General features: G+C 33.9%; 2 protein-coding genes across 4 annotated transcripts; both read left to right on the top strand.

Moving 5' to 3' along the window:
• The first annotated feature begins 630 nt into the window (after positions 1-630).
• On the top strand, positions 631-4691 carry LOC130748567 (cytochrome c oxidase subunit 5b-2, mitochondrial-like). The gene is made up of 6 exons (XM_057601789.1): positions 631-880; positions 955-1037; positions 1406-1456; positions 2922-2988; positions 3391-3470; positions 4331-4691. Exons 1-6 carry the CDS (start codon positions 757-759, stop codon positions 4382-4384), a joined length of 459 nt encoding a protein of 152 aa, XP_057457772.1. The 5' UTR covers positions 631-756; the 3' UTR covers positions 4385-4691.
• A 6987-nt stretch (positions 4692-11678) lies between these two features.
• On the top strand, positions 11679-16669 carry LOC130745234 (uncharacterized). Of its 3 annotated transcripts, none has more exons than XM_057597403.1 (10): positions 11679-11816; positions 12487-12585; positions 12909-13023; positions 14110-14146; positions 14281-14350; positions 14433-14537; positions 14754-14904; positions 15306-15388; positions 15828-15921; positions 16211-16669. In XM_057597403.1, the coding sequence occupies exons 2-10, from the start codon at positions 12555-12557 to the stop codon at positions 16293-16295; spliced, it is 771 nt and encodes a 256-aa protein (XP_057453386.1). In that variant the 5' UTR covers positions 11679-11816; positions 12487-12554; the 3' UTR covers positions 16296-16669. The 3 variants fall into 3 exon arrangements, with proteins under 3 accessions (XP_057453386.1, XP_057453385.1, XP_057453387.1); XM_057597402.1 differs by lacking the exon at positions 11679-11816 and adding an exon at positions 11852-12288; XM_057597404.1 differs by lacking the exon at positions 11679-11816 and adding an exon at positions 11852-12352.
• The last annotated feature ends 3 nt before the right edge of the window (positions 16670-16672 follow it).

The raw sequence follows: 16672 nt of genomic DNA, 5'->3' as shown, positions 1-16672 counted from the left end.
CAAGCTTTGAATCGCGGCAGACTGCTGCAAGGCCGCCTCAAAAGAAAACTAATCTCCCCCCCCTCCCCCAAAGCCGCTCGATTGCAAGCTTCCCACACAACATATACGTCGGTTTACCACCCGTCCACCACGTCAATATTAGCAACTGCTAGAAAATGTTGTAGAAACACCTGCAAAGATAGACATTGGTCTACCCGCATAGAGAGAGAATGCAAACCATGAAATGGTTAAAGTTGCTAACGGAGAAAACATCAAGGACTCTTATCCCTCCCTCATTTTGAAAACAGAAACTCAGATCGCATCACCCTAACAGATTAGAGATGAAATGTGCAATTAAGGCTTCAAAAAATTATCACACACATAAAATATAAGAAAGACACCTAACTTTTTGTTTTGTTTGTCAACCCACCTAACTATTTTATTGACTCATAATTTAAAGTGAACCAAAAGCCCGTGGATGTTAGCTAGCCCATAAAGTGAACCAAGTTAGTAACTTCAAAGTTTCTTATCCAAGAGAAATGTTCTTTTGAGCCCATGGGTTGGCTCATGTTAAATAATTGTACACACCATGCACGTGTCTGGCACGTGACTCACATGCTGATTAGTTTCGTTACTCCCTCACTTGTCTTCCATTTTCATTTCCAAACCAAAGAAAAAGAGCATCTTCTCTTCTCCATTCACTATTCCTGAGAGCTGCTGCATCAAATTCAAAACGTCGTCGTCGTCGTAACCCTCTGAAATCCAAAAACCCTAACCATGTGGCGGAGACTCTTCACTTCTCCTCACCTCAAATCCCTCTCTGCAACTCTCTCTCATTCTCCTCACCCCGGATCCGCCCTCCGATTCGCCGTCGCCGCCCGCTACGTCGCCACCCAATCAGGTATTTTCCGTTCGTTTCCGATTGCATTGCTCATCGTTCGATTTGATTCATTTTTCGTTGGTTGGTTATTGCAGCTGGTTCGATCAAGAAGACGGTTGAGGATGTCGTCCCAATCGCTACTGGCCACGAGCGTGAGGAGATTCAAGCTGACCTTGAGGTAACCCTCTCTTCACCGATCGTGTTGTATATTATGAATCCATTTGATTTCTGTGGTATTTATCTGATTAAACCCTAAATTTGTTTTTCACTACCTTCAAGTTAGTCAAATACCTAAATAAATCACATATTTGATTTATTTATACTGGGGATGAAAATTGAGGGTTTACTCATATTTATCCACTTGCACATTGTGCATTTGAGGAAGTTCCTGTGTTAATATCACTGTTTGTGTAATAATAATATAATATCCTTTTTAAATGTGTGTCTTCTGATCAGTTTTTGTGTATTGTTGTGTCTGTTTGTGCTTTTTGGCATTCATTTTAAGGATTTTTGTAATTTCTTTTTAATCTGTTTCTTTTTGTATAGGGAAGGGATATTCTTGAGATAAACCATCCAGAAGGTCCTTTCGGGACAAAGGTTAGTGTTATTGCTTTTCTGTGAAATTATATGCATGCAAAGGTTTATAGTTGTGTGACTTGTGGCATGTCTGTTGTTGCTTGCTGCTGCTTCCTTATGTGTGTGCATTAGAAAAGTGATTCTGGAAAAACATGTTTTTTGAACTTAAAAATTACTTTTAGATATGTATATTCTAATTGTCTTCTCCATTATGTCCTTTTATTTTTTTCATAGTTCCAGATTTGTAAGGTAGAAAGTTGCATGAATGTTTTTGTAGCCATATTACATTAAAAGATAAAAATGTGAACTCTATTTAATCTTTTTAACATTAGGTTAATATATTTTTAGTGTCAATGCATGACCCCACTCTCAATTTGGTCTCCACACTTCACTATGTTATATATTACTCCAACTCAACTGATGATACTATATCAACAACAGACAATAAGGACCAAATTGAAAATGAGTTTTTTAAAATTATATCTTATAAAATTCATAATGTGAAGGTTACATTTTTAGAACGAATAGCACAATCCATAACATTAGCATAATCACTTACTGGTGCCCTAATGCCTATAGAGTTGAATTCAGATGCAATCCTCGGCAGCTTCTTCTTGAACAGGATTTCTACATTGTTGGACAAATATTTGATGTATATATGTATATACTGTTACACGCACACATATACACATACAATTTATATTTATATATATATATATTTATTACATTTGGAGGCTAAGTTGCCAATGTTTGATATTCTTTAGAAGCAATCCTCAGAGAACATAAAGATGCCTTAAAAAAGAAATTAAAAAGGTTGAGGATGTTTGTGTTATAGCTTTTCATGGGTGATAGTGGTAAGTTGTTAGCCAACTTGACAAACTTGTAGCTTAACCTTAATAACTTCATCAAACTTGGTTGTGAAAGATGAAGAGTAAGCATGAGTCTGGAAAACTAGTGAGATTTTAGAGGTTGTTGAGTTTTTACCCAGCCACCGTTTGGGGATTTCCAAACATGAAACGAAAAACGTACTTAAACTATATATAGAGTTGTTGCTCTGCAACTTGGATTAAGTGTGAGGGTCTTCTTCTTCCTCTCATATCAAGGGATCTAATGCCCTTTTTTATATTCAACCGTGATTGGAATGCACTAGTTTCTTAGAAGGTATTTAGTATGTTTTCTATTTTCATTTTTGGTTAAAATTTTTTTGCTAATAATAAATTTACTACCTAGTTTTTTTTTCCCTACTTTCAAGATTTTGAGAAGGAAATGGTGACGGCAATATTTTTTTTACTTTCTGGTTTTCACTTTCATTGATTGGCAGAGCTAAAGTATTCATGTTTCTTCTTTTCTTCATTTTTCCTTTATTTTAAGTGGAAATATTAGTTTTATATAGTATAGATTCTCATTGTCCTAACTCCTTATGGAGATAATTGTTTTAAAGTATGCTTTATTCATGTTCGATTCCATTTTTTGTTTTGGTTCATAGGAAGCACCTGCTGTTGTTAGGTCTTACTTTGACAGAAGGATAGTTGGATGCCCAGGTGGCGAAGGTGGTAAGTGTTTCTTGTCTTTCTTTATGAATCTGATAGAAACCAGAGAAAATGAGAAGTATTATTTTGTGTGAGACTACAAGTATCAGTGGTTACAATTACCACCACAGCCTACGGCTCATACATAGATTTGTTACATAGAGATTCTTCTCTGCCACTATGATACTCCTCTCTACCACTATGCCCCCTAATATCACTCTCCCATCCTAACCAACTCATTCAGTGAAATACACATCTGCCCTACTTTTCTTCTTTATTGAATACACCTTTAATATTTTGTGCCTATCACCTGAGCCCAATAACTGATCACCACAACTCACAGTTCCACAAGAATCTGTGTCAACTTTCACAATCTGGGAAAAATTAATACTGGAATTTGGTGAAAAAAGTTGCTTTTTTCTGCAGAGGATGAGCATGATGTTGTCTGGTTTTGGCTGGAGAAAGGCAAGCCTCATGAGTGTCCAGTGTGCGCACAGTATTTTGTGGTAAGTTGAGAATCACATTTAAGAATTTTATTGTTCTTTGGAGTTAAATGTCAAGATATGTTTGTAGATTGAAAATGATCTACTTGTTTGCTTGCATGTGCACAGTTGCACTAACTGCTTACATATTGTCAACTTTCAAGGGCCACTACTTATTATGGACTGCCCCGGTTGATGCGGCTCGTATAAGATCTATTTTTTGACATGCTTTGAGTCCCTTTCTAATATTTCCAGAATCTGCCTTGATAATTTATTGCTTGGTTTTTGCACTTCTAGCATGTTGCCGTGTAAATATGCAGTTCCTATTTTAGCAAGAATCAGCATTCTAAATTAGTGAATGTGGGAAATGACGCGTCTATTATAACAAAGTTTAAAAAACATTTTTTTGGCATTGATTAGCATTTGAAGCAATTGTTATGAGTTCTGGTCAATGATTTAACCTGGGTATGAACCTCATGAGAATAAGTGATGATTTAGAATAACTAATCTTTTAGCCTCAGGTGCAATGCAGTGGGGATGGACTTAATTTGAGTTTGAAGTAAATTTTTAATTAACTTGAACCAAAAAATTTGCTGAATTTGATTTGTTACCTTTTGCTATTGTCACCATTCATTACCGCGTCAATGTACATTTGAGCTGGTGTTATGTTTAATTCAGAAATCAGTCCAGTGTATGTCTAAACTAAAAAGACATGCACTCAAGGTACCAGTTAAGTTCAGTGTGAAGAAGCTTTCTTCCTAATTCTGTTTTTTTTTTTTATCTTGAAGTGTGCGTAACATCTGTGTCAACGGATCCAAACACTGAATGGGTACTTAAAATCTCACGGGAACTAATTGTTTTGTTTTTTCGTTTTTTCGTTACAGCTTGAAGTGGTGGGACCCGGCGGTGATCCTTATGGACATGGCGATCACCATTGATTGCATTGTGCTTTTCCTCAGGAATAAATGTTTTCAAAGATGAAAGACATTGTTTTACACTCAAGCCTTCAAAGAGGCCTTGTTTTGTTTGGTCTATATACCATGCGGTTTTGCAACTTTAGAGAGAGTTTCTGTGATTGTTTTGATGCAGGTTGATCATTTCCTTCAGATATTAAATCCTGATAGGCTGACATTTTTTCTCTGCCAAATAATTGATAGCAACACTAAGATTTTTTAACAGTGCAAATGTGTAGAACCTGAAGTACTTTGAGTTTTAAGCTATCAAATTCTGTTATTATCTGCCAAATAGTTGATAGCAATACTATGGTTCTTTAGCAATGCTTAAATATGTACAATGGGTGGATGGTTCAAGTGGTATATACTTGAGCAATGTCCCGTGGAGAAATCTCCCATGAGCAGAATATGTAGATTGTAGAATCTCCGCTGCTTTACGGACCTAAATCATGCAAGTGAGTAAAAGTATACTCGAATTAAAGTATGTTTTGCAAGTTAAGAAAATGAACATTACTCATGCATAAAAGTTTTACACATGTATTAATCATTTCTCCATTTTTATTTTAAATATTTTTAAATTTAATTATGACATGATGAATTGATCAATTCTAATTGAATGACTGTATTTACACTTCCATAGAAATTAAACTCAAGTTATATACTGTTGTCAAAGATGCATAAAGCTATATACTGATCATTCAAAATTAATTTTAGGTTCATCTAAATATATACAAATTTAACCAAAATTTTAAAATGTTTTTTATATGATTTGGATTAAATGATGTAAAAGATAAAAGGCCCTTGTTAGTATTTTGGCAGAAATTTTGCCAGCATATTATGCAATATTAAAGTTGATATAGAGTAATTGAAAAATACTAGCAATAATAATGTGTCAGCTTTATTACTAGTAACAATAAAAAAAATTGTGTCAACACTTGCTAGCTTCACACCACGTCTTCAGTTCATAGTCATGCTTCACTTTTCTTTTTATATTGCTTTTCACAGAAATAGTGACCTGAATTCATGGGCCTACTAAGTAAATATTAGCCCAAATCTTAAATTCGACGGTTCTGGTCCACAAATGTTTTGATCTAGATTTGTTGGTTGGTATCCAAATTAGGGTGACTTTCCAATTGAAGAAAAAAAAACTAGATTCTTGACCATGACATTGACATGTTTCTTTTTCCAAAAAAGAAAAAAATAAAATGCAATTTTCTAAAAATAGAGAAGAAGATTTAAAAGGAAACCAGTAAGTGGGGACAGGGAATTTATTTCGTTCAGAGATTTAAAAGAAAAAATAGATAAAATACATTTTCTTTTTATTTTCTTATCTTTTCATAGGGAAAAAAGAGAGAGGAGATATTCGGGTAAAGTCCATCCATCTCACCTATGAGATAGTAGTTTTGTTGACAATACAAATTAAGTGTGTAAAAAGAGTTCTCTAATTTAATCTCAATACAATACACTTATCATCTAAAATCGGATACCGGATGATTTAAAAAATAATCCACCAACCTCATTTTTCCCAAAGGAACACAAGAAAGGAAACAAAAAAGCTTACAGCGACAGAATATTGAAATGACAACAATTTTTTTTAGGAACGTGCATCCCAAATGCTTTTTGCCCTTTTTTGAGCCCTTGAAACAACACGTGAGCATATTGAAGTAATAAAATTTAAATCAAGAAATTGGGATCAGAATAGAATAGATTCATAGCCTCACTCACATCCCCATCTTACCAATAATGAAAAGGAAATTGTTGTCATTTTCTTTTTAATTCGAATTACAAGCACAAACAAATGAGCATTACGATGGTGAAGGAAATTTTTGACACAAAGCATTACCAAGTATAGTTCTTTTTGGACCATTTTCTTGTTGAAGATGTTTTACTTAACCCTAGTACAATTTTTCACTAAATCTTCAACCACTACCACTTCTTTTTTATAATCTTCAACCTCAACTTTTTCCATTGTGAAAGTGAATTATTATTGTTATTTTTTTTTTTGATAGGCAATAAGAAATATATTGAATAGAAGCACAAGGGGTGCTTCAACCCAATACAAGAGGATAGATGAAGAGGAATACAAAAAAAAAAATAAAAAAAAAAATAAAGGAAAACCAACAAGGACCCTACAACAGCCGGATCTACCCCACCTAATACCTCCAAGAAAATAGACCTTACAAAATTATTATTGTTCAGAATTATTATTGTTATGGAAAATAATTATGAGCCCATACCTACTTAACATTTCAACAAACCTGGGGGAGGGGTGGGGGGCAATTTAGAAATTTAAATAAATTTTATTCAAGTTTTAAGTGAGTAATCAGAAATTCTTATCTTCTAAAAACACTTTATTAATATCTCACATAAATGGATAACAACGTCAATCACAAGGACAAAGTTTTCATTATCTATCAATAAAGGTTATTCTGAACACCCAAGATATTCATAAGCGTATCTAATGGGGGGTGGGGGGGGGCAATTTATATATTTCAATAAATTTTATTCAAGGTTTAAGTGAGTAATCAGAAATTCTTATCTTCTAAAAACACTCTATTAATATCTCACATAAATGGATAGCAACGTCAATCACAAGACAAAGTTTTCATTGTCTATCAATAAAGGTTATTCTGAACACCCAAGATATTCATAAGCGTATTTAATGGGGGTTGGTACTTGGTAGGGGTTACGACTCCTCCATTTTTTTTATTTCTTTATCAATTATAAGTATTTTTATATAGACTTTTTTTAATTGTAGTACGGCTCCCTAAATATTTTTAAGTTATTTTTAGGCTTAAATATGTTGGAGGTCCCTCTAAAATAGGGGTCTTTTGGTTAAGGCCCCTACAAATTTTTTTAGGTGGAATAAGCCCCTAATGTGAAAATAATATATAGTGACAAGTCTCTGCTGTGAGGTTCTGTTTAATTTTTGATGATTCTGCAAACGCACCCAAAAAATTTTATAGGAGCCTTAACAAAAGGACCCCTATTTTAGAAGGACCTCCAACATATTTAAGCCTTATTTTTAATACGAATATTGGTTTGTTTAATCACTTTCTCTATCTACTTATACATGCATGGACCATGCAAATGACAAGAATCAAGATACTTCTTATTGCCCAAATCTAGATAATTGCATAATGGATTTTCTTAGTACGTCATCATGAACAGGAGGGAAAGAGTGCAATCACCAATATATCTTAAATAATATTTTATGGTCTTAAATAATTAAATTGCTAAATATTCACGTAAGATAATCCAAAACGTAACATTGATGATCATATCATTTCAACCGGGACCAAACATGACATGAACTGCAATATATCAAAGCGGCTTATCATTTATATTTGACTTTTAATGATGAGCTCAACTTTTTAACTTTTTAAACATGTTTGTCTCGTAATTGATATTGGTCCACCCATAATCATACTAAAACTTGAAATCTACATAGCAATCAAAACCTCATTTTGCAGCTGAAGTAATAAGTGGATAATCACACTTATTAAAACATAGATCTTGTTGGCGGTGGAAGTTGCTAAATTATGTCTTCCTCCATCCAATTCAAAATCTGATATAACATAGTTTAGAAGTTTTGTATGTTTGGGTGAAGTCCAAAACAAAAAAATTTAATATCTTAAAAAGCAAACAAACATCTTATTCCTTCAAAATTAAAGTTTTAATTGACTTTATCTTATGGTTTAATCACATATGTAATGTAAGTATTTTGATAAGATTATAAAAATAGTTTATGAATTGCATATATTCCATAAGTCATGTTAATTTGTGAATAAAGCATTTGCTTAATCATCAACCGAAACTGAGGGTGATTTTTTTATTAGATGGGGAACAGTTGCTTGGAGGGTGATTTTCAGGTGGCTCCACCTTGTTGGGACTTCGAAAGTACCTGTAATGACACTTTAACGTTTAAGTTAGAGATGTGGGTGATATGTAGAGATCAATGATAGAATAGTGTGTACCTTACAACTGTTATTTCCATTTTGCAGAGTCCGGAGTGTGGACTAGTACGAGGTCAAAATGCTTAGGTATGTTAATATGAGGAATGACGAGAAATTGTTTGATCATTTGCTATTGGGAACTTAATGATATTTTGAGAAATCTCACATTAACTAAAGAATTCAACTTTTTCAAAATGAGGAATTTAGTTTACAATAGAAAATCAACAAAATATATTTTAATGAATTCATTCTTTATTTTTTTCCCTATACAAATTTTTCAATTTCTGGTCACAATTTGTTATCTGTTTCTTCAATCAAAGGAATATTTGGCTCAGTGTGCATGCCAGCTTATATCAAACCAAAACTTGTAAAATATTTGAAAATGGTCAGGTACACTCTACATTTCAGATTTTGAAGTTTACACACTTTTTCAATTAGATACTCAAATATGTTCCCTTTACTGCAAAGCATTGCCTATTTTAGCCTCCTAATCTGCAATATTACACCCACCAAACAGTACTTTATTTTCCAATGAGAAAGGTAGTGCCAACAGCATCTCTTGTCGGCTCATAAACAAACGCTCCTACTTGTACTGTTGTAATTTTTTTAAGGATATGGAGCTATTCTCTTTTCATTTTGAGTGTGGGGCTGGTAAAGAGTTGACAAAAGAAAAAGTTGATATATATTTTTTTTACCACATGTATCTTAATTGGAGATAATTATGTTAAAGTTATCAACATATATCTTAATGTGACTAGTTTTTCAACAGAATTTTTTATTTATAAAACTCAAATATGAGACACAATTTAAAGAGAATTAAGTGTGTACCACTCAAACAGAGCATTCAAGTTATGAACATCTATATCTTAATGTGACTAGTTTTTCAACAGAATTTTTTATTTATAAAACTCAAATATGAGACACAACTTAAAGAGAATTAAGTGTGTACAACATTCATTGTTATAGAAAAAAAAAATTGACCTAAGCTCTCCTTAGGTGAGGGAAAATCCCGCTATTTTTTTTTACCTTGGTGTGCATTAGATGCTCAACCATTAACATGTCAACCAACTAGCATCTGCCATGTCACAACTTTGCAGTTTAAGTCAACCTATTTAATATTGATGTTACTTTTTGTTGCCCTAACACTGTTTTAAATACAGCCAAACCTTAATTTTTAACATTTTTTATGCAATGTATATCTCCAAAGATATTCCTCATGAACTCCCGAAAAAATTCCACCATCAACTTGCTTTGGTATACTTTGTTAATCCCTCTAAAATTGAGAATATCTTGCTACACCCTCCGGTCACTATTATAAACAAAAAATAAAATTTTAAATTCATTCAATAAATGATGTATCTAGTCTATAATAATTACTAGATACATTATTTATTCAATGAATCTAAAATATTATTTTTTTGCCTATAATAATGACCGGATGATGTATTTTTTGAAGGCTATAAAAAACGTTTGACATGAAGTGTGCAATTTTAAAACAGATAGTGTATTGTAGTATTCTCCTTTTTAAAGGAATAGGATAATGGGCTGCATGCTTTAATTTACATTTATGTTACCAGGGACTCTAAAGCAAAACACTCCTACCTAAGTTCCAAATAAAACCTCATAATTCACCAGGCTTACATAAACAGACTATTTTTTATGAATAGGTGGTTCCATAGTTGATTCAGCTCGTACATGTCTAATTCATATTATAAGCAAAGTCCTGGGTTTTAATATTGTGAATAGAAAAAACTTTGCTGAAGAGCTAATTTCACCATCACTATAATGTGAATATTTTTGACTCAAATAACATTTGAGTGTTTCTAACTCATAATATTTCTTGTGGGGTAGGATACATTTAGTTCAAAAAAAAAACATAACTATCTTTGTACCATAGTAGTTAAAAGGGAAAAAAAAAAGTGTCAACAATTGACACTGTAATTCATACTGTTTTAAGGAAAAGAATAGTGTGCGAGGCATTCACTTTTTTTCAAGTGGGGACTTGCTAATGTTAGAGAGGATAATTCACTCAAAAGTTCTAACTTTAGAAGAAAGCATGAAACATGAATGATGTAAGGTTTGGTATGAAGAACGAATAGCACATCATGAGGGTTTGACATTAGGCAGAGAAACCAAAATAAATTGTCCAAGAGTTCTTCTGGAGCTTGATTACATTCCAATCTTAAGCATATCCAATTTGAATTGTTCAAATTTGTTCAGAATCTCCATCAATGCAAGCATAGAACTTCAGAAAGAACGGTGCCAAACTATAACTCAGTGGATAGAAGGAAGGACATATATCATGATTTCCAAGTAAGCTTTATTTTAACGACAGAAATCAAGTGTCCCCTTCCCCTATCGTATAAATTAAATTATGTCATGTCATTTAAAAACCACTAATGTAAAATTATAATTTTCATATTCATGCCTGTTAAGTTACATTGACTCAAAATATGACCAATATAACCTGTATATATGGAAAGGTAACTCTCACCTCTTGAACTAGTTTTGGATTAGATTAGGCATCTCACGTTCTAATATGGTATTAGAGGTTAACTTTGGATCCGTTTAGTGAAGACCACCCAAATATGGGCTACCCGCAGATGTTCATTCTTGAATATTTCACGCTCCAGATATCATCATCTTTTAAGCTAACTTTTGGGGTAGAGTTAGGTCTTCCAAATTCTAATAATGTCTACATGGCACAAATTTATTGGTGAGACAAACACATAATCGGGACAGAGTATCTTCATCTGTATTTTATGGGGAGCAGACATAGTGGTGCACAATGAATGTACTCATTGACCTATATACATACTTAGTGGCTCTACCTCTGTATACCTCAATTTTTATCTTGCTGAGTCTGGGATATATGCCAGGTCCACTTTTCACTTTGTGATAAATTACACATTTATTATTACTGTGAGAATCAAAGCTGCAAATATCTGCACAACTTGGACACAGAAAATGGAAAGCCATATAATTATAAGCCAAAGAAAAGAAGTGGGATATATTCAAGTTGGAGTCCACTAAAGCCCCTTGTAAGATGTAACTGACAAAGCCAAAGATATGCAGAAATCTAGTAATATTTTAGAATTGGGATAATGTCATTGAGATTCAATAAACAATGGTCATGTTTTCTTAAGATTCCTTTTGGTGAAGATCATGGCCTAAAAGTTTTCTATACTTTTGTTCTAAAGATGTTACCTGTCTGCTATTTTTCACATAAATATGTTAAATGGAGATTTTAGGATGTTATTTTTCACCTAAATATGTTACAAAAAATGCTCCTTTATTAATACTATTTATTATAATTATTTTGTCACCATGCATAAGTGAAGCTCCAGCTTTTGGACTCATGCTATTTCTCATGTGTATAAACAAACAAAACGTTTCTTTAAGTGGGGGATTGCTTTGAGCTACCAAGTTTAGTGGCAAGCAAGAAAGGAAAAGAGAGGAAGGTTAGAATGAAAAGCTCCAAAGCTTTTCCTTGTCAATTCTAACATGAAGTCCAGCTTAATTGTCACCTGTTAAGAACTAGAAAGCAGGAGAAAATACCAAGAAGCTCTCAGCTTCCTTTTCAAACTTCAATTCTTGTTGATTTTTTTTCCATTTTTTCTAGAACCCTTTTTTCTAGAATGTGCAAAAATTGGATTTTTTTTAGTTTGAGGTTAATGGGTATCCTCAATCATGCAGAAATTCATAAACAAATGATTGTGAAAAAAAATATTTTCTTTTTTACAAACTTGGGTTATTCTTTTGTTATTTTCAGTAATATTCTCCAGTGGTTTGCTTTATTTTCTGGCCAGCACTGGCCACAAGCATAGATTCTTTCTCTGTGAGAGTCCAGAGCCCTCTCTCTTAGCTGTGCGGCTTAGGAGAATGGATGATTGTGCTCTGTTTTCTCTGTTTTGATTCTCTCTGTTCATAAAGGTTTCATGCTTTTGTCTTTGTCTTTACTTCTCCTTTTGATGGATACCCTTCTAGGCGGTTGCAGGCAAACACTATAACCGTTCACTCAATATACTTACACGGAAATGCATATTCATTATTCACACGTTTTATTCCAGCTCCACCATGCCTTTCTTGGTATAAAAGGGCATCACCATTCTGTATTTTTCTTCATTGCAGAAACTCTTCATAGTCATTGAAGTTTCAGTAGGTGGGGGAGTGCTTTGAACAGTTTTCCAAGCAGCAAAATGAGTCATGCACATCCCCACATGGGTTCTGGTTTGTTCTTTTGCTCCACTTACTAGTCCTTTATCCTTCTTTGGAACTTGCATGGATATTGTTGCATGTTTGGTTTCATGATTTGCATTGAATTCAATGTACGTTTACTTAGAAGCTAATACTTGTAACTTGTAGCTTCTAACCAAAAGTGATCCTTGAGCATTTCACTCTGTAACCAACGTGTTATTAGTTTGTAGATTGATATCAATCAATTATTGGAGCATGTCATATACATATAATACATTTCCTTCTAGCTTGTTGCATTGTTTAACATGCTGATGTCCATTTAAAGGATTATTATTCATTAGCTGCTACAATTGCAGGTAGTAGAACTGCTCGAAGAGCTTTTGAGTTTGGGAAGACACATGTAGTGAGGCCTAAAGGAAAACATCAAGCCACTATTGTTTGGCTGCATGGCCTTGGTGATAATGGTTTGAGGTATAGATGCTATCAATTCAATATTTGTTATAAGCATGCTAATATTGTTCATAACCTTTAGTTATTCATTCTCCTACCAGTTCTATATTTTTTTCCTAGGTGACTCCTTTGATGCTTTCTTCCTTTCTCACTTGTTCAACCTTCAATCTTTTTTTTTTCTAGTAGTTTACCTTTTTCACTTCCCAACCTTTCCTTTTGTCCCATTTTTGCACTGCTCTTTATTGCTTTTGGATGGGAAAGTATAAAGTTGAGGTAAGGCTAGATATTCTTTGTTTACTCTAATCCAATCTTCACACGGCATGTTCCGATCAACTTCTCTTTTCTTAGAATCAATTCTGAAACTCAGAAGCTTCTCGTCATAATTGATTGTTGCTTTGGAATTAATGTTAGAATGATTTCCAAGCATGCACGCAAACTCAATAATGTTTGGTCAGGGAGCTCAAGGAGTTCACACTCTTGCAGCTAGATTTCATTTCTTTCTAATCCAAAAAGTTTCTCCTACTCATTTCTTTTTCTGTTTTGCCTCATTCTTTGCTTTAAGTACACAATCCGTATGCGATGGATGAAAATTTGATCAGAAAGTATGTGAAGTATATCGGTAGGATCCAAAAATAAGTATTCCTGATGTTGAATTTTTTCAGTTTTGAACTACTTTCTGTTTAGATTCTATATGGAATATATTCTGCTGAAGAAAGTAGTGATAATAGTTCTTAGAAGCTTGGTTGGGAGGAGTATATACTAAGTTCTCAACCCCGGACCACAAGCTTGCTTGCTTTTCTCTTCACAAATGAACTAAACGTGGCTTTCCACAGAAGAATATATTATATGAATAGAAGCACGTTCCAGAAATGTTTTTTATTCTTGTAGTATGTTTGGATCAATTTTTTTTTCCTCAGAACTGATTTTTCCAGCATAATCAATTGTAGACAGATTTAAAACATGCACTTAGTGTGATCACATTAGTTTGAGCATTTCAATTCATTGTTGAGTACTTTATGCTAGACAATTTCATAAAGTTTCCGAGTTGGTGTCAGATTTACTGGCTAGAGATATGCTTATCTGATTTTGAACTTTGTTTCATTGCAGCTCATCTCAATTGCTGGAATCTCTTCGACTTCCAAATGTAAAAACATTTACACCTTCATTCAATTTGAGATTATCTTAATTGCTTCTCTAAGCTATATTCTCCCTCATAACTATAATATGTTTAACACTTGGTTACTAATACCATGTTTCTCATGATATGGTATGATACAGATAAAATGGATTTGCCCAACTGCTCCTACCCGTCCTGTGGCATTACTTGGTGGTTTTCCCTGCACTGCATGTAATATGAAATGCTTCCTTCCTCTTACTTGGTTAATTCTATGAGAAAAGAAGTCTAACTTGCTAATTTGAATATTAATCAGGGTTTGATGTGGGAGAACTTTCAGAAGATGGTCCCGATGACTGGGAGGGTTTAGATGCTTCAGCAGCACATATTGCTAATTTATTGTCAACGGAGCCAGCTGATGGTAATTTCCAAACTTTGCAATTCTACTAGGTCCCTTGATATCATCCTACATTAGAATGAATTTTTCTTCATCTATAACCCTTATCCAAGAATTAATTTTTTTTTTATCAAACTCTATTTTATTATTATGTAACTTCATCTATAACTCATACTTCTTGGTTCTACATATAATTGATATCTTGAAGATTCATTCTGTTGAAAATTCATTGCCTGACAGTAAAAGTTGGCATTGGAGGCTTCAGCATGGGTGCAGCAATATCACTATACTCTGCAACATGTTTTGCCATGGGAAGGTATGGAAATGGCATCCCATACCCTGTCAACTTAAGAGCAGTTGTTGGACTAAGTGGCTGGCTTCCAGGATCAAGGTATATTATAAGATAATTTGTTCTCCTAGCGTTGCACTTAGGAAGTAATAAGGGGGACCAATTTCGAAGTTATCCACTGATGATCCACCATTAACAGTCGTTGATATAATGATTTTTCAATTGACGATCCTGAATCAACGGCAATCAACAGTGGATCACTGGTGGACCACTTCAAAATTAGTCCCATCTATAACTCCTTGTAGCACTTATGTTGACAAAAACTAAGTCATTGTACTGAAACAAGAGGCTTTCCTGATATATTATGGAAGCAACATCCAGTGTTATTTTCCCATCATTTTCCCAATAATCTTTTCTTAACGTTTATTGAGAAGTATATATTAGTCCTTGTACTATGTGCGAAACTCATTTTGTTACCACTGTGTGGAACCTGCAACTTGTAGGAGCTTAAGGAACAAGATAGAAGTGTCACATGAAGCAAGAAGGCGAGCAGCTTCATTGCCCATTTTGCTGTGCCATGGAACGAGTAAGTATCTATAAATCTTATCAACTGATGTCATTAGTTCTTTTTATCTGACAGGGATGTTTTTGTATTAAACACTATTTTACTGCATAAGATTCTAGCCTGCATTATAGAAATTCCCAGTTGCTCTCATTATCAATTAAACCCAATTCTGTTAGTCTGGGCACATTAGTAATAAAATCTTTACTACTAATGTGCATGTTCTGCGGTGAGAAACCTCATAATCAAATATGCCGATAATCTATAAGTATAACTTCTAAAAAAACTTCTAAAGTTAGCGTGTTTTGAATTTTGAACCATTGTCCATCCAAACATGCTATTTATATCAAAGCCTTTTGCTGCCATCAATATGCTTACATCAAAGCATGAATGCAATTGTATTGTTTATACTTTATGTTGAAGTTTTAAATGATATATACAACCTCCAAAACTGATTTTGTAGGTGATGATGTAGTCCTCTGCAAATATGGAGAGAAATCTGCTCAATCCTTAAGTTCAGCAGGGTTTCGATACATTGCATTCAAATCCTATGAAGGGTAACTTCTTATTTGAGACAAAACAATCCCACTTAAGTTATAGTCAATTTTTTATGCAGTCACTGCAGTTAAGGAACCTCGCCAATAGGACGGAGATTGGATGATTCTTATTTCAGTGAAATAAATCCTACTTAAGACATGTTCTTACTTCTTAGAGCCAGAGCTCTTCCATTTTTATCTAATGGCCGAGATTGCTTGACTGCAGTTACTACTGCACTAAAAATTGGCTACTTAGAATCCATTTCCTTTAAAGCAGTTGTGCAATAACCCTTTTGTGTCACGCGTGCAGGCTTGGTCATTACACAGTTCCTAGAGAGATGGATGAGATTTCCACCTGGCTTAGTTCAAGGCTAGGGCTTGATGGAACCTCGTAAATGACAAAATCATCATCAATCAGACAGAGCATGCCTGTGGAAGGAGCAATAACAGGGAATGAGGTGTCCACTTAGCACATGCAGCTGCACATGTACAAGTAGGTAGATCATGGAATGGTTTGGGGGTATATAATATAATCAATAGGAGGAGGATTCATTTTCTGGGTCCCTTTTTGTCATGTTCCTGAGTCATAAAGATCTGAATGTGTTTTCTTTTATAAGTATTCCTCTCATTATATTATTATTATTGTAGAATCTAGGGACTGCCTCAGTTGTCCTATTGGAGAGATCTTTAGTATTTTTTATGATTGTTGTAACTAAGCATGGAACTTGGCCTCCTTATTTTTCAATTTCAAGAGAGATATATCTAAAAATAT

This window comes from Lotus japonicus, chromosome 3 (assembly GCF_012489685.1).
Source record: "Lotus japonicus ecotype B-129 chromosome 3, LjGifu_v1.2".
Lineage (NCBI taxonomy): Eukaryota > Viridiplantae > Streptophyta > Magnoliopsida > Fabales > Fabaceae > Lotus > Lotus japonicus.
Note: the sequence above shows the minus strand (reverse complement) of the source record. Positions and strands in the feature narration are given on the sequence as shown.